General features: G+C 42.8%; 3 protein-coding genes across 3 annotated transcripts in view; all 3 read right to left on the reverse strand.

Moving 5' to 3' along the window:
• The window catches only part of LOC125226414 (basic proline-rich protein-like), a 15078-nt gene extending 12515 nt beyond the window's left edge, over positions 1-2563 (reverse strand). Inside the window, exons 1-2 of the mRNA XM_048130395.1 lie at positions 2558-2563; positions 2203-2414 (exon numbers count right to left, since the gene is read on the reverse strand). Coding sequence (XP_047986352.1) covers positions 2203-2414; positions 2558-2563 — 218 coding nt within the window. The remainder of the gene's footprint in view (positions 1-2202; positions 2415-2557) is intronic.
• On the reverse strand, positions 2323-23561 carry LOC125226372. Its single transcript, XM_048130341.1, has 9 exons — positions 23514-23561; positions 22868-23038; positions 22266-22572; positions 7123-7274; positions 6835-7023; positions 4579-4739; positions 4031-4121; positions 3612-3876; positions 2323-3165 (listed from the first exon to the last, which is right to left on the reverse strand). The coding sequence occupies exons 5-9, from the start codon at positions 7003-7005 to the stop codon at positions 2921-2923; spliced, it is 933 nt and encodes a 310-aa protein (XP_047986298.1). The 5' UTR covers positions 7006-7023; positions 7123-7274; positions 22266-22572; positions 22868-23038; positions 23514-23561; the 3' UTR covers positions 2323-2920.
• The window catches only part of LOC125226415, a 30587-nt gene continuing 15057 nt past the window's right edge, over positions 8161-23690 (reverse strand). Inside the window, exons 11-15 of the mRNA XM_048130397.1 lie at positions 22868-23038; positions 22266-22572; positions 17036-17206; positions 9125-9295; positions 8161-8180 (exon numbers count right to left, since the gene is read on the reverse strand). Of these exons, the coding sequence (XP_047986354.1) occupies positions 8161-8180; positions 9125-9295; positions 17036-17206; positions 22266-22572; positions 22868-23038 (840 nt within the window). The remainder of the gene's footprint in view (positions 8181-9124; positions 9296-17035; positions 17207-22265; positions 22573-22867; positions 23039-23690) is intronic.

A 23690-nucleotide genomic window follows, 5' to 3' on the forward strand; every position in this document is an offset into this window, starting at 1 on the left:
ACCAAATTGATTATTGTCAAGCAATTTATTTCTGTTAAAGTGAGACAACAGTTGATTAAGAATAAGCTTCTCAAAGACCTTACTTAGCGCTGGTAATATTGAAATAGGTCTAAAGTTGGTCGGGTCTGATTTCGTTCCTGATTTAAACAGCGGGATAATTTTGCTGTGTTTCATAATATCAGGAAAAATGCCAGTTTCAATACATCTGTTGAAAATCTCAGCTAAATAGGGTGCGATTGATTCTACTATTGAGTGTAATACTTTAACTGACAAGCCCCATAGATCTTCAGTTTTCTTTAAATTTAAAGATCTGAACGTTTTAATAACTATGGTCGGAGTAACATAAGAAAATGTGAATATTTCTGAACATTCTTCTACATTAGCTTGCAGCATTTCTTCAGCGACAATTGGCGATGAGTTAAGAGACTTTGTTGTCTCTGCCGGTATATTCGAGAAAAATCGCTCGAAGTGATCTGCCACTTCACGGTCGGAACTTACTAAAGTATCAGCAACTCGTAGGTTGTAGTGCCGTTCTTTTATTTTACGCTTTCCTGTTTCACTGCTGATCACTTGCCATGTAGTTTTAACTTTATCGCTGGAATTTAAGATCTTTTTGGATAAATAATCAGCTTTAGCGGCGACACACATCCTTTTAAAAGTTTTCGAGAAATTCTTTACGTACTCTATAAATTCCGGCCTTTTATCAGTTGTTCGCAGATCATACAAATCATAGAGCCGGCGTCTCTTATCGTGAATATCCGGCGTAGCCCAGTCGCTAAATTTAACCTTGACCTTGCCCTGCATCTTCTTGGGGATGAAGCAGGCATCAAATTCCTTTTTTATACAGTTAAACAACTCAGAACTCAGACAGTCAGGGTTCTCTCGGTTACATGAAAGAAAAGGTAAGTTGTTCCTAATATTACGATTGAATGACTGTAAGCGCCTTTCGGAAATCAGTCTGCACACAGTGTCTTGTGGAATATCCTCTATCTTCCCGCGTGCTTTACGTATAACAACACCGTGCACACGGAGACGAAGTACACACCGCATGAATTAGTTTTCGGTAAGTTATGCATGCTTCCTAGCAATTTAAGAAATAGTATCGTTAATCCCTTATATAATCATGGTAGTTATCCTTTAGAATTAAAGTATAGATTAGAGCTGGCACAGGCAGATGCGCGTACTCATTTAATAAACAGCAAACTTAAAAGGAAGGAGAAATATGATTCCCATTCAAAGCCTGTTAGCTATAGCAAAAGTAGTTACTTATGGTTAAGAAATGTATCAGATAATAAAATGCAAAGCATTTATGTAGGACCTTATTTAGTTTTAGAGGATTTAGGATGTAATGTGAAAATACTTAAAAATGGAAAAGAAGATGTCGTGCATAAAAATCGCACCAAACCTTGTATTTTATAAGTTTTTTATGTCTTAGCTTCATTTTACTATAAACTTTAAATAAAATTGGAGAAAATATTATTATTGTAAGAAGGTAACATTAAACAAAAATAAAAATAAAATATTTATTATTTTTATTTTTTAACATGCGATGGATGGTGTAGTGTAGGTATACTATGTATAGTTATGTACGTAGCTGATAAGTTATATATAAGGACCAATTACTCATGTATGAGAGTAGTATTAAATCATCATTTAATCTAAACAGTCGTTTCCACTCTACTCCGAACCCTCACCTTACAATACATCCCGACGTTTCGAACTCTTTACAGCGTTCGTGGTCAACGGGTGACTGAGGAAAAATTAAAATGTGCAAAAGCTACCCACTTACAAGAAATATTAACGAACCATGACCACAAATAATATAGATTTCTAAGGCAGGTTCACACACTATTAATAAAGCCAATTATACAATATTCAAAAAATTTTACCATTACTCTGTAAAAAAAAAATAAAAAAAAAAAAAAAAATTAACCAATTAATCTACACAAAATTGACAAAGAAACAAACTGCAAATGTCCAACACCATACAACACAAAGTCAAGTGAACATGCTTGAATGTGCTCGACCCTACAGGGTTAAGTGCATCGCTATGTGCAAAACTAGTCGGCAGTTAAAGAGAGAGGCTAAACCCATCACACCTGATATTTTTAGAAAATCTATAGTCAATTTTTTGAAAGAAAATGCTTGTGACGTAGCGGGAGAGTTGACAGTATTATAACAAAAAGATGTGAGTGATGTTACCCGTCCTTGCCCTTAACGGAGATGGGCTTGAGGTCGCGCTGCGGGCGCGCAGCCACCCGCGGCGGCGGCGTGCGCGGCAGCGAGCGCGCCTGCGCGTGCGCGTGTGCGCCGTGCGCGTGCGCGTGCGCCTGCGCCTGCGCGTGCGGGGACAGCGTGCGCGGCGCCGCCGCCGGAGGCTCCGGGCTGACGGACGAAACAAAACAACGTATATTCTAGAATAAATGAGCGACGTAAGACCCGTCGTTGTGGAGATTCTTGGAAAGTCTTATGTCCAGCAACGGACCTCACGCAACGGATATGATGATGGGATATTTTCTAGAAATTATGCGGACAATTTCTAATTCGTATATTATGCGTGCATTGCGTGCGTCTAAATACGTTTAAAAAATTATTGCTAGTGCCTGAAATGTTAGAATCTTCCGGATTGTGACGGTTATCTTGCGCGTTATCTTGTTTCCGTAGAAATAGATACTGATTGACACTCTGGAGGTGCCGTACAGCACGTCAGGCACCACCTGGTCGAGCCGCCGCCTCGAGCAGCACGCGGTTGGTGCAGAGCTTCCTGCTCCAGCTGCAGCTCACCTCTGCGGCTCGGGCTCGGCCCTGGAGGTGCCGTACAGCACGTCGGGCACCACCTGGTCGAGGCGCCTCCTCAGCGAGCCCGCCTCCACGCCGAGCAGCACGCGATTGGTGCAGAGCTTCCTGCTCCAGCTGCAGCTCACCTCTGCGGCTCGGGCTCGGCCCTGGAGGTGCCGTACAGCACGTCGGGCACCACCTGGTCGAGGCGCCTCCTCAGCGAGCCCGCCTCCACGCCGAGCAGCACGCGGTTGGTGTAGAGCTCGCGGCGGTCCTCCTCCTGCTTCTGCAGCATGAACTCCTCGAGGGTCACGAAGCCGGAGAAGGCGGCGGGCGCGGGCCGCGGGGTGAAGATGCGCGAAGCCACGATGTCGTTGTTGCCGAACTCTGGAAATTACACTGTTTTTAACATAACTTGGTATGATTTGGATAAAACACGTTTAGTCTATAGACAAGATTTAAAATTTGTAAAACACTCGACATAGGGATCCGATTTCCATCAAACATGGTTAAGACCGAGCCCCACTAATTCAGCTTTCAAACAAAAAAAAACTAAATGTAAATCGATTCATCCGTTCGGGAGCTACGATGCTACAGACAGATAAACAGATACGTTAAACTTATAACACCCCGTCGTTTTTACGTCAGGGGTTAAAAAATAGAGGTTTACATATTTTTACATTAGTGTACGAGTGGTGGAAAATTATTCCAACAGTTGGTGGCAGCAAAACGGAAGCTAACACGGCAGGCAATCGAGCAAGAGGACATGTGAGTTGTAATGTGTGTTTTATGGCGCACCGAGAGATTAGGCTTTCGCATATTGTTTTAGTTACCCAGCAAATTAGGATTGGAGGCGTGCATGTAGTTGTGCGGCTTCCTGGGCGGCGCGGGCGGCGCCAGCAGCGGCGCGGGCGGCGGGGGCGACTGCTGCGCGTGCGCGTGCGCGGGGGCCTGCAGCTGCGCGTGCGCGTGCGCGTGCGTGTACGCGTGGGCCTGCGCGTGCGCGTGCGCCGCCGGTGACGCGGGCGAGGACGCGGCCGACACGCGCCGGTAGCTGCGGTAGTGCTCCGTCGGCACCGGCACCAGCGACGCCTTGCTCTTTATTCAACAAAAGAACATGCCATTTCATACTACATCCGTTAATACTATTAACACTACATCCTTCGGGGCCACGAGGGCGATTTTCAATAAAAATGGTAAAATTTATGGTCCTGGATATAATTTCTATAATTTCGTAACAAATGGCGCCCACCTTTTTGTCTTCCTTGTTCTTGTTGCGCGAGAAGAACCGCAGGTACTTGCGGTCCAGGCTGGCCGCGCCCACCGTCTCTGTCGACTCGCTTCTGCAACCGACAGATAAATAACATCAAACCTCATTAAGACGCCAAATACTAAAAAGTAATAAAACATTACATCATAAAACACTACCGAAAGTTAGTCCTAAAGTTACCCAACATCATGGGTGGAAACCGATTGCCTGCAAATGCGGTGTCTTACTGTGGCACAAATTACGAAGCCAAAAAGCAAACTAAGACGTAGCAGAGCTTGGATAGTAGTAGATCAGAAAGCTAGAAGTGTTCGGAGCGAGGTAAGATCAGGATTTGGAACGGAACCTCAGCGATCCCGGTTTTGCAGCTGTTTTTAGTGACACCACACACTTGTTTAATGTCGCACACATACTTTACATACTGCATACCTCTGCATGCGATGCGTGAGTTTCTTGAGCGAGCCGAACTTGGCCTTGTTCTCCTTGTCTTTGTAGTCCCGGTCGCGGTCGCGCGGTGTAGTCGTGCTACATACCTCTGCATGCGATGCGTGAGTTTCTTGAGCGAGCCGAACTTGGACTTGTTCTCCTTGTCTTTGTAGTCCCGGTCGCGGTCGCGCGGCCGCTCGGCCTCGATGTCCGAGTCGGTCGAGTACTCCGTCTCCGAGTACTGCTTGGGCAGGTGGTCCGCCGCCAACTGTAACACGAATAACCGCTTCATTTTGATGGTAGAATGGTGGAAACAGCAGTATATTAACAGTTAAGTTATTCCCAGTATTTTAAATAAAAACGCGTGATTATGATATGTGACGTAGGATGCAATACAGGCGGGGTCGCCATGTGTCGCTCGTAGTATTTAAGGACAAGATGATGTACATGCAGAGGAGCGTGCTATGAGCTGATTTTACCAAGTCGCCGTTGGCTTTCAGCAGTATTGAAGCAGGCGAAGTAGAAGGCTGGCTGCAGGGCGCAGTACTCACGGGCGCGGGCTGGTGCGTGGCGCGGGTGATGAGCTCGAGCTAGGCTCTGGCGGCGTCAGCACTGTCGCAGGCGAAGTAGAAGGGTGCCGGTGCGGACACCTGCAGCGGCTGCAGGGCGCAGTACTCACGGGCGCGGGCTGGTGCGTGGCGCGGGTGATGAGCTCGAGCCAGGCTCTGGCGGCGTCAGCACTGTCGCAGGCGAAGTAGAAGGCGGTGCCGGTGCGGACACCTGCAGCGGCTGCAGGGCGCAGTACTCACGGGCGCGGGCTGGTGCGTGGCGCGGGTGATGAGGTCGAGCCAGGCTCTGGCGGCGTCAGCACTGTCGCAGGCGAAGTAGAAGGCGGTGCCGGTGCGGACACCTGCAGCGGCTGCAGGGCGCAGTACTCACGGGCGCGGGCTGGTGCGTGGCGCGGGTGATGAGGTCGAGCCAGGCTCTGGCGGCGTCAGCACTGTCGCAGGCGAAGTAGAAGGGTGCCGGTGCGGACACCTGCAGCGGCTGCAGGGCGCAGTACTCACGGGCGCGGGCTGGTGCGTGGCGCGGGTGATGAGGTCGAGCCAGGCTCTGGCGGCGTCAGCACTGTCGCAGGCGAAGTAGAAGGCGGTGCCGGTGCGGACACCTGCAGCGGCTGCAGGGCGCAGTACTCACGGGCGCGGGCTGGTGCGTGGCGCGGGTGATGAGGTCGAGCCAGGCTCTGGCGGCGTCAGCACTGTCGCAGGCGAAGTAGAAGGCGGTGCCGGTGCGGACACCTGCAGCGGCTGCAGGGCGCAGTACTCACGGGCGCGGGCTGGTGCGTGGCGCGGGTGATGAGCTCGAGCCAGGCTCTGGCGGCGTCAGCACTGTCGCAGGCGAAGTAGAAGGCGGTGCCGGTGCGGACACCTGCAGCGGCTGCAGGGCGCAGTACTCACGGGCGCGGGCTGGTGCGTGGCGCGGGTGATGAGGTCGAGCCAGGCTCTGGCGGCGTCAGCACTGTCGCAGGCGAAGTAGAAGGCGGTGCCGGTGCGGACACCTGCAGCGGCTGCAGGGCGCAGTACTCACGGGCGCGGGCTGGTGCGTGGCGCGGGTGATGAGGTCGAGCCAGGCTCTGGCGGCGTCAGCACTGTCGCAGGCGAAGTAGAAGGCGGTGCCGGTGCGGACACCTGCAGCGGCTGCAGGGCGCAGTACTCACGGGCGCGGGCTGGTGCGTGGCGCGGGTGATGAGGTCGAGCCAGGCTCTGGCGGCGTCAGCACTGTCGCAGGCGAAGTAGAAGGGTGCCGGTGCGGACACCTGCAGCGGCTGCAGGGCGCAGTACTCACGGGCGCGGGCTCGTGCGTGGCGCGGGTGATGAGGTCGAGCCAGGCTCTGGCGGCGTCAGCACTGTCGCAGGCGAAGTAGAAGGCGGTGCCGGTGCGGACACCTGCAGCGGCTGCAGGGCGCAGTACTCACGGGCGCGGGCTGGTGCGTGGCGCGGGTGATGAGGTCGAGCCAGGCTCTGGCGGCGTCAGCACTGTCGCAGGCGAAGTAGAAGGCGGTGCCGGTGCGGACACCTGCAGCGGCTGCAGGGCGCAGTACTCACGGGCGCGGGCTGGTGCGTGGCGCGGGTGATGAGGTCGAGCCAGGCTCTGGCGGCGTCAGCACTGTCGCAGGCGAAGTAGAAGGGTGCCGGTGCGGACACCTGCAGCGGCTGCAGGGCGCAGTACTCACGGGCGCGGGCTGGTGCGTGGCGCGGGTGATGAGGTCGAGCCAGGCTCTGGCGGCGTCAGCACTGTCGCAGGCGAAGTAGAAGGCGGTGCCGGTGCGGACACCTGCAGCGGCTGCAGGGCGCAGTACTCACGGGCGCGGGCTGGTGCGTGGCGCGGGTGATGAGCTCGAGCCAGGCTCTGGCGGCGTCAGCACTGTCGCAGGCGAAGTAGAAGGCGGTGCCGGTGTGGTAGACCTTGAAGGCGTGCGGCCGCGACTTCACCTCGCCCGCCGCCGCCGCCGTGAACCCCGCCAGTTGGATCATGCAGTCCGCGCGGTTGCCCTGCGATATATATCATTTAATTTATAACATAATATAAAATCTTTTAGACATATAACAGTTGTCACGCACGTCTCCCGTGGTGGTTGTGTTGGTACTCACATCGGGACTCCGATAAGCGTACAGGGTGGTGTCGGACAGCAGCAGGTATCTCCGCGCCCAGCGGGCTTGTTGTTGTCCTCTCGCTCGCACTCGCTGCCACACGGGACCGCCTGCGCCGCCCGTCAGCGCGCGCGCAGCCACCCCGCGTCGCTCTGTAATATATGCAATATGGCTTAGCTTTGCAAGATATCTTTAACCATTTATGTCCGAAATATTCTCTACTTTTTAGAAACTTGCTGCAGAATGTGAGGTAAGCAAGAATCTTATATACCATGGATATTGCGTGCCGACCAATGAGTTGAAGCCAGGTTCATTCACCTTTACTCCTATGTTCTATCTCTTTCCGACACTGTGATGTATTGCCAGATTAGTTACTAAAAAGAAACGTATAAAACATTCTTCAATCAAATTGACTTAGTTTTCTTTGTATTATACAAAAAAGCACTCAAGCAAAAACCTTATTTCTCCGGTTGTTTATCTAGGACAATGGCCTCGAAAAGGAAGAGCTTCAATTAAACACCCAGTTTAATAATAAACAAAAGTATGTTTAATTCCACACAAATCACACCGAACACAAAATAACTCAAATATCATAACAAAACTACAATGCACTACCGTTCGCTAGTTTCCAGAAGGAAAAGCGACATCTCTCGGGAAATTGAGTAAACACGTAAGTAAGCGTTTTATACATACCGCCCACCAAGGACAACATGTCCTTCATCATGACCGCCCACCATGAAGAGACCAAGAAATCAAAAGTGAACTGAATACATATCAAATTTGGTGTGTACGGTTTTTAACATGTTTGATTCAATACAACTAACAGAACATAAAACGATTGATCTTCACAATACAACATATCTATAATAATTATGAACTAAAACAGTTTTGAACTTGACAAGTTAACACATCAATGAAAACTTTAGGTAAGTAAAGTACAGAATTTATTTCAATCATTCTACCGAAAAACCACTAAAATATACCAAAACCATTGAGGCTGAGTATTAACTTCCTTCAAAAGACACCCTCATCTTCAGTTTACGAGAATATAACGTGAACTAAAAAAATGAAGCAATGGATTATACATTAATATAGTTTTGACAACTAAGTGACCTAATCAACAAGATTCAAAGCTCTACTAGAAAAATAAATCAATCCAGTGGGCCAGATAAAATCCACCCGAGCGTGGTGTTTTGGGCTAATGGAAATCCATTTGGACCTTTCAGTAGACCATCCATAAGTATATGGCAATAAACCTTGCCTCCCAAAAGTATATCCGCTTTATTGGGTGAACTATAAGCTGGATCTGCCAACTTGATGTACTTTAACGCCGCCCACTCTGGAGCTACTACTTTCTCACTTGGAAGATAAGTAGTGATCTTCTTCACAACGTAAGCCTTCAAAACTGTATTGAAAGTTGGATCGGTGAGCGATTGAACTTTCAACTCAACTGCGTATTTAGAGACCTCAGAGGTCTGTTCACCACCTAATCCTGTAATTGAACCCTCTATGGGAACTTTCTTTAACCCTAATGCCTTCACAGCAGTTTCAGTGACAAATGAAGCCTGTGAGCACTGATCTATTAACGCGCGTACCACCTGTGAATCACCTGTCTGCGACTTAGTCTTTACAAGGGCCGTAGGCAACAACGTTTTTTCGTTAGCAATCTGTGCCGCATGACAGTTGATTACTGGCGTGATCTCTGTTTGGTTGTTCTCTGGAGATACATGTGTGGCTTCTTCCGAGACACCTTCAGTTACCTGACCTAAATTCTTTGAAATGGCAACTGAAGTTGGGACCTCCCTTGAATGAAGCAAGGAATGGTGTTTTCTTTTACATATTCGACAGCTTGTGGTTTTTTGGCAAAATCTAACAGTGTGATTGCTCCCTAAACAATTGTAACATATCCTATTTTTTGTAACAAATTCGTGTTTTTTCACAATGTCCGCTTTGGCAAATTTCTTACAAAAACACAGTTTATGGGGTTCTGTACAAAACTCACATGCTATGACCGACGCGCTAGCAATATGGAACACATTTTGTTTGATTGCACTACTCGAAGGTTTCTCGTAAGCACTGGTGACCTTATTGACGTTTCTCGGCTCAATAAACTCTAGAGCTCGGTACCGGCTGGTTAAGAACTCTTTGAACTGATCCAAGGTAGGAAATGTATCTGAGGTCAAGTTAGATGATACATTAAGCTCCCATTGCTTACGTGATTCTGGGTCTAACTTTAATTTCAACAGATGTATCACTATGATGTCCCATGTGGAAACATCAATGCCTAAATTAGACAATGCACTCAAACAATCTGTTGATGTGTCTAAGAGATCCTTTAGAAGAGCAGGAGATTCAGTGACTGCAGGCTTTTGACTCAGGAGACGTTTAAGGATACAATGTGACAGGTATTTTTTATTATTGTATCGTTGCTCTAATATACTCCAACTTCTATCATAATTTGAGTCGGTTACCGGTATATTCCGCAGCAACTGCTCTGCTTCTCCTGTTAAATAACCCTTCAGATATTGCAATTTCTGCACATTATCCAAGGAGTTGTTGTGGATCATACATAAGAATAGATCTCTAAATGTTATCCATTCTTGGTATTTGCCAGAAAAATAAGGGATGGTTAATTTGGGTAGTTTTACCGAATCTGACTTTGTTACAAATGTATTGTCCTGAATGTTGATCTTTGATTGACTTGAATGAAAACTTAGGAAATCAGTCAAACGATCTTTCAATTCACATTTATAATCTGTGTATTCATCCTCTGTTTTGTCATAAGTGTCCTCAATAATATAGCTTTGTGCTTGTAAAAGTGCTTGATCATATGTACGCATCAACTCTTTATGACCTTGTCTGAATTCTGACCAAAGCTGCTCTAGGGTGTCTAGTCGACTCTCTATGTAATGCTCCGTTATGCGTGCTTTCGGAGACTTTTTGAAATTAACATGTGCTTTAAAAATACGACTAGACAAGTCATTTTGAAAGTTTAGCAATGATTCCATGTTTGCAAATATCAAACTTTAGACAAAACAGATTTTGAATTGAACTTTAAAAATACTATAAAAATAAAAACTGTAAAACTATCTGTTAGAGTAAAAACACCAGGATACCACTATTAATTATACAGTTTATTAAACGGAATCTCAAAATACAAGTTCAATGACAAGCTATCTTCAAGTGACGCTCTGAGTCCGTCTGACGCCATTTTTGACAGCGATGCTAGTGAAGGGGACGTTCGACTAGTGATGTCCTTATACTCGACCATTCTGACCTTGACCTTTCGTCCCGAAGGTCTCTGCTATCCATGCTGCTACTGATGACTGCCGCAGTCAACACAGCCGAAGCAGGCTGCGCCTCCAACTGATGGCGGTAGACTTCATCTGTTCATTTGTTCTTTTCTTTTCTGCGGAGTGAACAAGAACTTTGTATACTCCAGCTATACACTCAGGCCCTGGTCCTTTGAAGTGATTAACTCGAGTACCGTTGGAAACGGCCGGTGTAGTTTAAGACTAACTTACACCAAGATATGTAATTGGTCTCATTTTATAGTCGAATCATAGTAATGACATAACTAAACTCAAGATTGCATGACCAGACTAGCCTAGTACAAGTAAGTCAGATCATTTTTTTTTTAACAATTCCACGGCCAGTAAGGCTTTAAAACTATTAAGGTGCCAATGGTACGAAAACTACATGTTTTACCGCCATGATCGATACTATATATTAGTCAAATTAATTATGTAAAATATATGACATATAGCGGCGGGCAGGTAATTACCGGTGTACAAAGCACCATCCAATATTTGCTTGTAAATATCTTTACCCATCAATACATTTCATTTCAGGCAAGTATTATGTTCTAAGTAAGACCTTACGTGAGCGGTGCATTCCAAACTAACCGCTAAATATAACAATGATGATTGGCGTTGTTAAAATAGCAAATACATGGAACAAACTCACAGTTGGCTCCGTCACTGTAGGCTGTGAAGCTCCCCGCACGCGCAACAACGCGTACATCAAACTCGTGAGAGGTGAACATGACACACTCCATGCGTGAGCATAGCCGCCTTCTAACACAGCAAGCAGCAAGAAAGCTCTTATTAAAAAGCTCTGTAACATACATGGGAAATACTAAGTTCCTTAATGTAACGAGAACGTGATAATTTTTCCTTGGAACTAAGCCAGTAGGTGATAGAATCAGTACAACACAACTGTCGTTCAAGTAACATGATAAGGTTACGAGAAATTAATGTACGATTGGCATAGTCGATGCTCTCAATTACAGACCCGGCTTACATAGCCGTAAAATAATTTAGTAATAAACAATGACAATGAAGATATTAGAAAATATTGTCATGTAAGCTTTTTTTTTATGAAAATATATTAAGCAGAATACATGGCTGCTCCTTGGCAGGACCTTTAACAACTGCTAATTATTTATCTATCAACATGATAAAATTAATAAAAGGTAATAATCAATGTGTACTAGCCACTAATTTTGCTATAAGATAACAAACATTACCATATCAAAGCTTCATACGCAAGCCACGGTGATACGGCTGCTTTCGAGGCTGGCGGCGCAACGACCGCAGACGTTGGCCCTTCATGACAAGGTTGTCGCGCAGCCTGTAGCATGCACTCTATTGGAAACCGTAATTCCACCAGCAACCTCTGGAAAGTATTAGCGCAAGCAACCCTTTCAAGGTAACCTTGAGATCACTACTCTTTAAGGTCATAAAACATGCTTTTGACAAACAAGGTCTCAAGCTAACCTCTTAAAGATAGACTATATAACACATGATGGTCCGTCTCCAAAGACCTGCATCACAAATACCAGAAACAGAACTAACCTCGCAAGGATAGTCTATATAACACATGATGGCCCGTCTCCAAAGACCTGCACCACAAATACCAGAACAGAACTAACCTCGCAAGGATAGTCTATATAACACATGATGGTCCGTCTCCAAAGACCTGCATCACAAATACCAGAAACAGAACGAACCTCGCAAGGATAGTCTATATAACACATGATGGCCCGTCTCCAAAGACCTGCACCACAAATACCAGAACAGAACTAACCTCGCAAGGATAGTCTATATAACACATGATGGTCCGTCTCCAAAGACCTGCACCACAAATACCAGAACAGAACTAACCTCGCAAGGATAGTCTATATAACACATGATGGTCCGTCTCCAAAGACCTGCATCACAAATACCAGAAACAGAACTAACCTCGCAAGGATAGTCTATATAACACATGATGGCCCGTCTCCAAAGACCTGCACCACAAATACCAGAACAGAACTAACCTCGCAAGGATAGTCTATATAACACATGATGGTCCGTCTCCAAAGACCTGCATCACAAATACCAGAAACAGAACTAACCTCGCAAGGATAGTCTATATAACACATGATGGCCCGTCTCCAAAGACCTGCACCACAAATACCAGAACAGAACTAACCTCGCAAGGATAGTCTATATAACACATGATGGTCCGTCTCCAAAGACCTGCACCACAAATACCAGAACAGAACTAACCTCGCAAGGATAGTCTATATAACACATGATGGTCCGTCTCCAAAGACCTGCACCACAAATACCAGAACAGAACTAACCTCGCAAGGATAGTCTATATAACACATGATGGCGTCTGTAAAGACCTACATCACAAATAACAAAAACAGACCAATCCTCTTAAGGATAGTCTATATAACACATGATGGCGTCTGTAAAGACCTACATCACAAATAACAAAAACAGACCAATCCTCTTAAGGATAGTCTATATAACACATGATGGCGTCTCTGAAGACCTACATCACAAATAACAGAAACAGACCAATCCTCTTAAGGATAGTCTATATAACACACGATGTTCCACTTCTTAAAGTCTACATCGCAATTAGAAGTCTTATGCATATGGTCCGCCTCCTAAGGCCAACATTGCATAAACAGAACTACTTAAGAAACAATAATCAAAGTAACAAATGTATAGCAGACATTAAAGTAATCATTATAATTATGATTCACACTTTAAGTGATGGAAATCACTTAATTTTTACTTGTGGATATCACATTAGTTACATTACCATGGATACCACAAGATTCAGGTACAATGTGCTTATCAGGAAACCCTGTGAACAGAATATATTATTAACATCATGTATAGGCAACACAACTCGGTTCTTAATCCGGCGTGTATATATATGCAATGGCAACTCGGTTCTTAATTTGAGAATAATAGGACAAGCACAACTCGGTTCTCAATCCGGCGTGCATATATGTAATGACAACTCAGTTCTTAATCTGAGACTAATAAGGCAAAACACAACTCGGTTCTTAATCCGGCGTGCATATATGTAATGACAACTCATGTCTTAATCTGAGATTAATAAGGCAAAACATAACTCGGTTCTTAATCCGGTGTGCATATATGTAATGACAACTCAGTTCTTAAATCTGAGAGTAATAAGACAAAACACAACTCGGTTCTCAATCCGGCGTGCAACTTGTTTTATTTTTCCCGTGCCCCTAAATAAGGTAACACGCTTACTATAGATAGCATTATTGAGATACATTTCAGCCAGCCAAAAATAATTTTATGAAACTTGGCTTATTTTTACCGTGCCCCTAAATAAGGTAACATGCTTACTATAGATAGCATTATTGAAATACATTTCAGCCAACCAAAATAATTTTATGAAACTTGGCTTATTTTTCCCGTTCCCCTAAATAAGGTAACACGCTTACTATAAATACCAGTATTGAAATACATTTCAGCCAACCAAAAATAATTTTATGAAACTTGGCTTATTTTTCCCGTGCTCCTAAATAAGGTAACACGCCTACTATACCAGTATTGAAATACATTCCAGTCAAGCAAGAATAATCATATGGCACTTGGCTTGACTTATCGAGGTTTCACTACATTCAAATAATGTAATATTTTATCTATCATTGTTCACCCACCAAATGGCTCTTGACAAAGGTATTTATATATCATCATCAGGCATGGTGCTTATTGATTAAACCATCAAGCTTGCCAGACAATGCTTCAAAAGACACACTAGAGAGATGCTATAGCTGTAGGTATATGTGCAATTTAAAGCACAACATTATCCATATAGCTGCCACCTGCACAACTACATAATTTTGTTAGTTGTGTTAATACTATGCATATGCAAGAATACTTAGTACAAGTTAATGAGTTTTTATAACAAAATATCATTATTTTTGATTCTTGCAAAAGTCACAAACATGTAAAATATATATATTCTTGTGAAATCAAGAAGCAATAGAAGTGTACAGTTATTTTTATATTTCAAGGAACAGAACATATTAAAAGTAGACAATACTTGTCAACTTCAAACGGTAACCTGTTTGTCATGCTTCGGTTCGGAAACATTCCTTCGCAGTGAAGTGGTTAAAATTATTAGAAGCTCCAATTAAGTTATTTACCTCAGATTATTGCACATCTTTTAAAAACTTAACTGATTGGCATGTTTCAAGCCCAATTCCAAATCAAACTGATTTGTTGTAACAGACAAGTATAGCATGTAGACCGTTAAAGTCCATCGGGTCTATAAATATCAAAATCTCTTACCATTAGCTATGACAAATTTTACCAGTGTCATAAATAGTTCAATAGATATCCAGTTTGGTGTTTCCAGCTTTTAGCAAGATTTAACCTCAGGAACTTCTGGAATCATGCCTTATCAATGCAAGTATTTTCAACTTATGGTCAATAGTCTCCGGATTACCGGCAGGCAACTACTGTAATCAATAAATTAATCTGGAAAGGAATGTAATTTAAAGAACAAATTATATCACTGTCAATGCATTAAATGGACACTGGACTATGTCATGATAATAAATGTTCCAAGTGTCTGTCTAGGTAATATATTTGTCTTTGGTTCAATTTAGAACATGATTACATTGAATACATTTTTTTTGTCAAAAATGTTTGCAATGCTAAACCAGCATTATTATAAACAAAACAGCATCAACAATACACTATACTTCAGTGCTATGCCCTTAATTTTAACACACATTATGGTTTTACAAAGATGCATAATTAACCTCATCAAAATATTATTATGTTAATATTATTATTATTTTATCAACATTTTTGATGAATTTGTGCCATGTAATATAGCAACATGTTTCCTCATTTAGAAAAATGCAAGATCATACAGAGTTTATATGCATAAGAATGTCACTAAGACAGATTTCAAAATACAGTCCCCGGTAAAGTGACAAAACTTATAGTAACAAAAGAGTTGTCAAAGTTTTCTTATGCTTATTTACTCATCCATTATACTAACCTGTAGTGAATTTAAAATGTATTTACTGTGAGCATACTTACATAAGCCAGATGCAATGGCACAATATTATTGAGTAGGATAAATACCTTATTCCATGTCATTCCGGACAAACTTATTTTTAATATGACAAATAGGGCAAGATAATGATCATCTCTCTTTGTAGATCATAAAACTCATAAAGTCACCTGTTATAAGGAATCATTTAGGTGCCATTTAGATTGAAACTTATCTTATATTTTGTTTCACTGTGACACCGTGACAATTGTCAATATATCACAAGTAGGTACAATATGTATTATGTATTCTGAAACATATCTGGAAGCACAAAAACACAACACACAAGGTGAGCTAATGATTATTCACTACAGCAGCCTCTCTATACATATTATACTAATAATACTCTTTGACAACTTGGATGTGGTTCATCTTTCACAGTCCATGGGTTACTGTGATACACTTTGTGAGCAAGTATTTACTTCTTCAACATGTACATAATTTGATCTGAAAGAAAGAAACAACACACTATTGGACAATAGTGGATGTTGATCACTTCAGCCCCAGAACACTGTGTTTGGACCACCTTTACTTCCTGTTACGCACTCATTATGATCAAATACTACTCCAAAGTTTGAATATATCTTAAACTGCAATGGATACTTTTAACTGTAGTATATGGTGCTAGTGTCTTTACTCGTTGAATCAGATCGACTGGTGTTAATTAAATACTGTTGGATGACAATGAATGGTTACGAGCGCGGCGCGAGAATGATGACATTGTCAATTTCGGACAAATTTCATAGTACGGGCGTATATGGGTAACTTAATATCGCGCTTCTGAAACTGTTAGAGTAAAAACACCAGGATACCACTATTAATTATACAGTTTATTAAACGGAATCTCAAAATACAAGTTCAATGACAAGCTATCTTCAAGTGACGCTCTGAGTCCGTCTGACGCCATTTTTGACAGCGATGCTAGTGAAGGGGACGTTCGACTAGTGATGTCCTTATAGTTTCAACTCAACTGCGTATTTAGAGACCTCAGAGGTCTGTTCACCACCTAATCCTGTAATTGAACCCTCTATGGGAACTTTCTTTAACCCTAATGCCTTCACAGCAGTTTCAGTGACAAATGAAGCCTGTGAGCACTGATCTATTAACGCGCGTACCACCTGTGAATCACCTGTCTGCGACTTAGTCTTTACAAGGGCCGTAGGCAACAACGTTTTTTCGTTAGCAATCTGTGCCGCATGACAGTTGATTACTGGCGTGATCTCTGTTTGGTTGTTCTCTGGAGATACATGTGTGGCTTCTTCCGAGACACCTTCAGTTACCTGACCTAAATTCTTTGAAATGGCAACTGAAGTTGGGACCTCCCTTGAATGAAGCAAGGAATGGTGTTTTCTTTTACATATTCGACAGCTTGTGGTTTTTTGGCAAAATCTAACAGTGTGATTGCTCCCTAAACAATTGTAACATATCCTATTTTTTGTAACAAATTCGTGTTTTTTCACAATGTCCGCTTTGGCAAATTTCTTACAAAAACACAGTTTATGGGGTTCTGTACAAAACTCACATGCTATGACCGACGCGCTAGCAATATGGAACACATTTTGTTTGATTGCACTACTCGAAGGTTTCTCGTAAGCACTGGTGACCTTATTGACGTTTCTCGGCTCAATAAACTCTAGAGCTCGGTACCGGCTGGTTAAGAACTCTTTGAACTGATCCAAGGTAGGAAATGTATCTGAGGTCAAGTTAGATGATACATTAAGCTCCCATTGCTTACGTGATTCTGGGTCTAACTTTAATTTCAACAGATGTATCACTATGATGTCCCATGTGGAAACATCAATGCCTAAATTAGACAATGCACTCAAACAATCTGTTGATGTGTCTAAGAGATCCTTTAGAAGAGCAGGAGATTCAGTGACTGCAGGCTTTTGACTCAGGAGACGTTTAAGGATACAATGTGACAGGTATTTTTTATTATTGTATCGTTGCTCTAATATACTCCAACTTCTATCATAATTTGAGTCGGTTACCGGTATATTCCGCAGCAACTGCTCTGCTTCTCCTGTTAAATAACCCTTCAGATATTGCAATTTCTGCACATTATCCAAGGAGTTGTTGTTGTGGATCATACATAAGAATAGATCTCTAAATGTTATCCATTCTTGGTATTTGCCAGAAAAATAAGGGATGGTTAATTTGGGTAGTTTTACCGAATCTGACTTTGTTACAAATGTATTGTCCTGAATGTTGATCTTTGATTGACTTGAATGAAAACTTAGGAAATCAGTCAAACGATCTTTCAATTCACATTTATAATCTGTGTATTCATCCTCTGTTTTGTCATAAGTGTCCTCAATAATATAGCTTTGTGCTTGTAAAAGTGCTTGATCATATGTACGCATCAACTCTTTATGACCTTGTCTGAATTCTGACCAAAGCTGCTCTAGGGTGTCTAGTCGACTCTCTATGTAATGCTCCGTTATGCGTGCTTTCGGAGACTTTTTGAAATTAACATGTGCTTTAAAAATACGACTAGACAAGTCATTTTGAAAGTTTAGCAATGATTCCATGTTTGCAAATATCAAACTTTAGACAAAACAGATTTTGAATTGAACTTTAAAAATACTATAAAAATAAAAACTGTAAAACTATCAAAATAAAATTTCGGAAAATTTTACGTCTTTGACATTTAAAATTATGAAATATTTTACAAGTCTTTGAACTTTTTAAACACTTAGCAAAATCGGGCATGGATTCCCCGTTCCAACAGGATTTTGCGAATTGTTCTAAGTTACTAATCTAGCTAATTATTCTAAGTCTAATTTGCATACAAACTACATCCGAATTTTTTCTATGTCCATGTAAATAACCGAATTTTTCCAAAGTAAATTTCTTCTTGTTAATAAAGTTCAAAATTCCGTAGCAAAATAAATCCGTATCACAAAATAAATTCTTTTACACAAGGTTGAAAATTGCTTGAAAATTAAATAAATGTACTTACAGTTTGCACTTGACACACTCACTGAACTGACAACACTGACACTGATGACGTAAAGCTCCTTCTTCGTTGACCTTCTCTTGGCGCATGCGCTCCTGTCGCACCGCCGGTGACTCAGTCTGGACGCCGCTAGGTGGCGCCACTGTGCGCTGCTTCACTGAACTTCTTCTTTGGACGAAGAAAGGCTCCGCCGCACTTTGACACTACTTCAAAAACTGCTCTACTATCCGGTTCGAAGGACCATGTTTATCTAGGACAATGGCCTCGAAAAGGAAGAGCTTCAATTAAACACCCAGTTTAATAATAAACAAAAGTATGTTTAATTCCACACAAATCACACCGAACACAAAATAACTCAAATATCATAACAAAACTACAATGCACTACCGTTCGCTAGTTTCCAGAAGGAAAAGCGACATCTCTCGGGAAATTGAGTAAACACGTAAGTAAGCGTTTTATACACCGGTATTTACCTCCTGCGTACTATGGGAACACTAATAATAAAGAAATATGCCCGATATGTCAGAATTGTCAAAAGTAATTCACCAATTCAGAGTTTTCTTTTGTGATATAAACATTTTTCGTCGGTTTCCTTAAGTTATGCGGAATGTATTGCATAGTGCAGCATTGTGGAAGTAAATGGAAACCGAAATCCGACATAAGATTTCACAAGTAAGTACTTATTTTACCAAAATGTTCATAAACCTCACTGGTAATCAATTTTCTTCTATTTTGCTTGTAATCTTGGTTAGTTCTAATCATTATATTGTTTTCATTGTCTCAAATGATATCAAAATTCCCGCGAATAGGTTTAGAACGATAAATATGACCTTTAAAGAAAAATAATGCTATGTGTGGTTTTACGACTAGGGTGACCAATCTTTTTCATGCATGGAGCTAAATCTATCAACTTGGTACGGTTTCTATGTTCATAATTCATATCACAGTATATAATACCAAATTTATTGTTCGTGTCTTTACAAATTAACATGAATAATATTAAACATTTCAGTGTTCCAAAAGATGAAGCAAGGAGACAGCTTTGGCTGTCAATTTTGCCGATAAAGGGAAAGATTTCAGAGCGTTCGACAATTTGCAGCTTTGCACTTTAAGCCTGAAGATTATGGCACTGAAAGGAAGAAAGAAATTTTTAAAATCGGTCCAGTGACGACGGAGATATCGTGGAATAAACATACAAAACACGGGCGGCGCTTAAAAATAAAGATACTGTTGTAAAACGTCCTAGTATTTCATTATTTCCCCAATGAAAAAATTATTACTTTGAAAAAAACTTGTATCTTCTTCTGTCAATTAAAAGAAAATGTAGTAGTATGTATGGAATGCATATAGACTTACTGTGTTTTAACTTTGAGGAGAAGCATGAGATACGAGATTTTTGAAAAGTAGTGACGAAATACTTCCCTTATATTTCTGGGACTATTCCCACTAGTTACCACCAAGTTTTACCAGCCCTAACTACGGGGATTTTTCCCACATTGTTAACTACCAAACCACCTGGTTTGGTAGTTGACTAGTTAAATTAGTTTTCCCAGTAGTTCTACCAAAATATTGTTGTGATGGTTTAAAGTGACTGAAACATCCATCCATACTAATCCATACTAATATTATAAATGCGAAAGTAACTCTGTCTGTCTGTCTGTCTGTCTGTCTGTCTGTCTGTTACGCTTTCCCGCTTAAACCACGCAACCGATTTTGATGAAATTTGGAACAGACAATCTTTAGACCCTGAGACAGAACATAGGCTACTTTTTATTTCGAAAAAAAGGGATAAAGGGGTTGAAAAAGAGGTTGAAAGTTTGTACGGGATTTCTTAATTTTAAATGATAAAACCATGAAACTTTATATTTTAGCACTTGATAAGAAATCATTAAACATATATTTAAAGTCACATACAGGTCGAACGCGATTAATTAACATTATTTTTACCTTTAAAATAAACATGGTGGGAAATAAACATTAACTAAAAGCGGGTAGATTATATTTATTTGTCTACCCCGAACATTTATATAAATTAATATCGGGTAGTTTTGTGTTGTTTACATCTCCGGTGACATTTTGCTGGGACGTCAGTCTTCCGCGATCACGGCCAGTGCAACCTGGCCGAAACGTTGGGAAAAAAGGTAAAAATAATGTTAATTAATCGCGTTCGACCTGTATGTGACTTTAAATATAGCGCGAGAACTTAAAGTGTTATATCATTAAACATCTTGATAAGGGATAGGGATAGGGATAGGGATAGGGATAGGGATAGGGATAGCGATAGGGATAGCGATAGGGATAGCGATAGGGATAGCGATAGGGATAGCGATAGGGATAGCGATAGCGATAGCGATAGCGATAGCGATAGCGATAGCGATACGGATACGGATACGGATACGGATACGGATAATATGGGTATCGTTAGCGGGATACGGATAATCGGTCGGCGGTCTCTTACAATCAATGTGCTCTAAGACGATCGTTGTTTGCTTGCTTGAAGATTACGTTTGCGATAAGTATAAGCAAAATGTAAAAAATTGTAAGGGATAATAGAAAAAAGTACTTTTTACCCACCGATCATAGTGTCGAAATACGGGCTATGTGGGATGTTTATAAAGGTTTGCCCAGCGTATATAGAATTACCTACGCTGTGGTCGATGTGTAATATTTCTACAATCATTGCAAGCAAAAGTATTATGTGCAATCGAAATAATCGCAGATAAATATACCTACAGAGAAACCTACGGTCCCTACGGATCCAAATGAAAATCTTAATGAATACTTTTATTACGCGGGCGAAGCCGCGGGTAAAAGCTAGTTTTTTAATAAATACAGGTGTCAGTTAGTAAAAGAAAAGTTATATTTTAAGCCTCGTATTGCAACACTCACCACGCTCTTATTCTGGAACGGTTCTGAAAAAAAAATCCCAGTAGTTTACCACTGGTAAAAACTGTACCGTATTTTGTGGCGTAAGGCAAAGTAACTGCAGAGTGGTGTAGAAATGGACCTTATTGGCGGTTGACAAATTAGTAAGGTGCATTAGAGTAATTCCGAATGACAGAAATGTTCAGATAATTCCGAAAGGGGAATCTTGATATGACGGAAATAATGGTGATTTCTATGCGACTTTCCTAATTAGACGACTTTCGGAATTGCCCTAATGTACCTTACTTTTTGAGTTTGTGAGGATGGATGTTCACTTTCGTGATAAAACGATTGATCGGATTTGAATTTAATAAGTTACAAAATTAATCAGTCGTATAAACGTAATACGTCAAATTCCGCGGGATATCCCTAATGTATGCTTAATCATGGACACCCTAAAGAAAGAGATGCAAGACCGGCGTGACGTAATTCAAGGTCAAATTTTCTGGCTTCAACGTAATGTTCGGCACGCAATATCCATGGTATATAAGATTCTTGGAGGTAAGTCTTAATCAGTAATAAATTTCTATTTAAAACTCCATGTAAAGTTTGCATGCCAAATGTGTCGCTTAACTTCCAACTCGGGCAAATCCAGTGCGCTATAAGGTCGATTCTTTTTGAGATTATATATTATATTTTTATACATAATCAACCTAAAAGCAGAATGAAGTTAAGCGACACAAATAGTAGAAGTATTTACAGCCATCGGTAATGAAAGATGAAAACTGTATATACTCAAAAATAATGTAAAATAGCTTCGAGTAGGCGTGTCGGTCTCCGCAGATCTTTCAAACCCTGTGGGCCGGGTTCAAATGACACAGGAACTACTGGAAGTCTCATTTTCTCGTGTAATAAACGTGCAACTCACTGGCTAGTAGGGAATTTTTCTTCTTCAGACTTTTGGACTTGTATGTGGGAAAGATGCCCCTCGTGGGCGCGTTGGTGTGCGCGGACGCCTCGGGCCGGGGGCCGGGCAGGCCGGGGCCCTGCGGGGAGGCGTGCGGGGAGCCCTGCGCGGGGGCGTGCGGGGAGCCCCGCGCGGGGGCCTGCGGGGAGCCCTGCGCGGAGCCCTGCGCGGGGGGCTGCGGGGAGCCCTGCGCGGGGGGCTCCGCCGGCGCGTCTGCAGGAGGCACGCGCAGGTCGTGCTTCGTCAGGTGCCGGAGCGGAACGGAGATCTAAAGGGTGAGAATATGGACGTCATTTGGAAAGCTGTGTAAAAGTGAAAAAGTCTCGCATGGTAAATGAATAATTTGAACAGGATTTTTTCTGAAATGGATCAATTCGCTCACGGACCGCTTGCGAAATTGAGTTATAAATTACTTGTTACACAAGGGACGGCTCAGTAGTGACTCTCCCGCGATCGGTGTTTGCCTCTATCGCACGCGCAGACTGGTCCGTTTCCACATGTACTCTCGCGCGTCGCGTCCCGTTCCGTTCAAGGACAATTCGTGTATCTCTCAAACCCTTCACCTGCGACACGTCGATCTTGTGCGGTCTCGGCGGACTAGTGGGCGCCGGGGGCGGCGGCACGGCGCGCAGCGCGGGGTACGCGGGGGCGGGCGCGGGCGCGGGGGGCGCCACCCGCGCCAGCGACTCCTGGATGTTGCGCACCGCCTCGCTCACGGACAGGGACCGCTCCTCCTGCAATATACACTATTTATGTCAAAAACCGTCCAATTTTCTCAAAAATATCTTATGGTTAAAATCTAAATCAAAACATTAAAAAAATCTACTCGAACGAGTCGAACGCGTATTTGACACTGACGACCTCGACCGACTCTGGCGACTCTGATTCCCTAAATAGAGAACTCGTTCTGCTCGTCCGTCGGCCTCCCGTCCTCCTTCTTGAAGCCGAAGATCCGCTCTTCGTTCTATAAAATAGCCATAGAACTAATTACCTGTGGACTCTTCGCTAAGTCTCCTCAAACGGCCTTGAGTTTCGACATTTACATTAACAGCCTCGACTAACTACGGTGATTCTGAGTTCCCGGATGACAACTGATTTTTCTCATCAGTGAGCCTTCTCTTCTGCAGTATAGCCTTTTCTATCTGTGAGCTGGACTTCTTAGAGTCAAGGATCCGGCCTTCTTCTAAAATACCTATATCTACTAGTTACCTGTGGACTCTTCGCTGAAAGTCTCCTCACGCGGCCTTGAGCTTCAACATTAACATTAATAACTTCGACTAACTCCGGCAATTCTGTTTCCCCGAATGAGAACTCGTTCATCAGTGTCTCCTCTTCTGCAGTATAGCCTCTACTACTTGTGAGTTGGACTTTTTGAAGTCAAGAATC

Source organism: Leguminivora glycinivorella, chromosome 5 (genome assembly GCF_023078275.1).
Source record: "Leguminivora glycinivorella isolate SPB_JAAS2020 chromosome 5, LegGlyc_1.1, whole genome shotgun sequence".
NCBI classification, from domain to species: domain Eukaryota; kingdom Metazoa; phylum Arthropoda; class Insecta; order Lepidoptera; family Tortricidae; genus Leguminivora; species Leguminivora glycinivorella.

Bases quoted from the DNA above. Each gene is read 5' to 3' on its own strand.
- LOC125226372 (XM_048130341.1), bottom strand. From the start codon at position 7,005: ATGATCCAACTGGCGGGGTTCACGGCGGCGGCGGCGGGCGAGGTGAAG. The intron at 4,740-6,834 runs GTGAGTACTGCG...TTCGTGTTACAG, and splicing joins CCACGCACCAGCCCGCGCCC to TTGGCGGCGGACCACCTGCC. The intron at 3,877-4,030 runs GTGGGCGCCATT...TGTTGAATAAAG, and splicing joins AGAACAAGGAAGACAAAAAG to AGCAAGGCGTCGCTGGTGCC.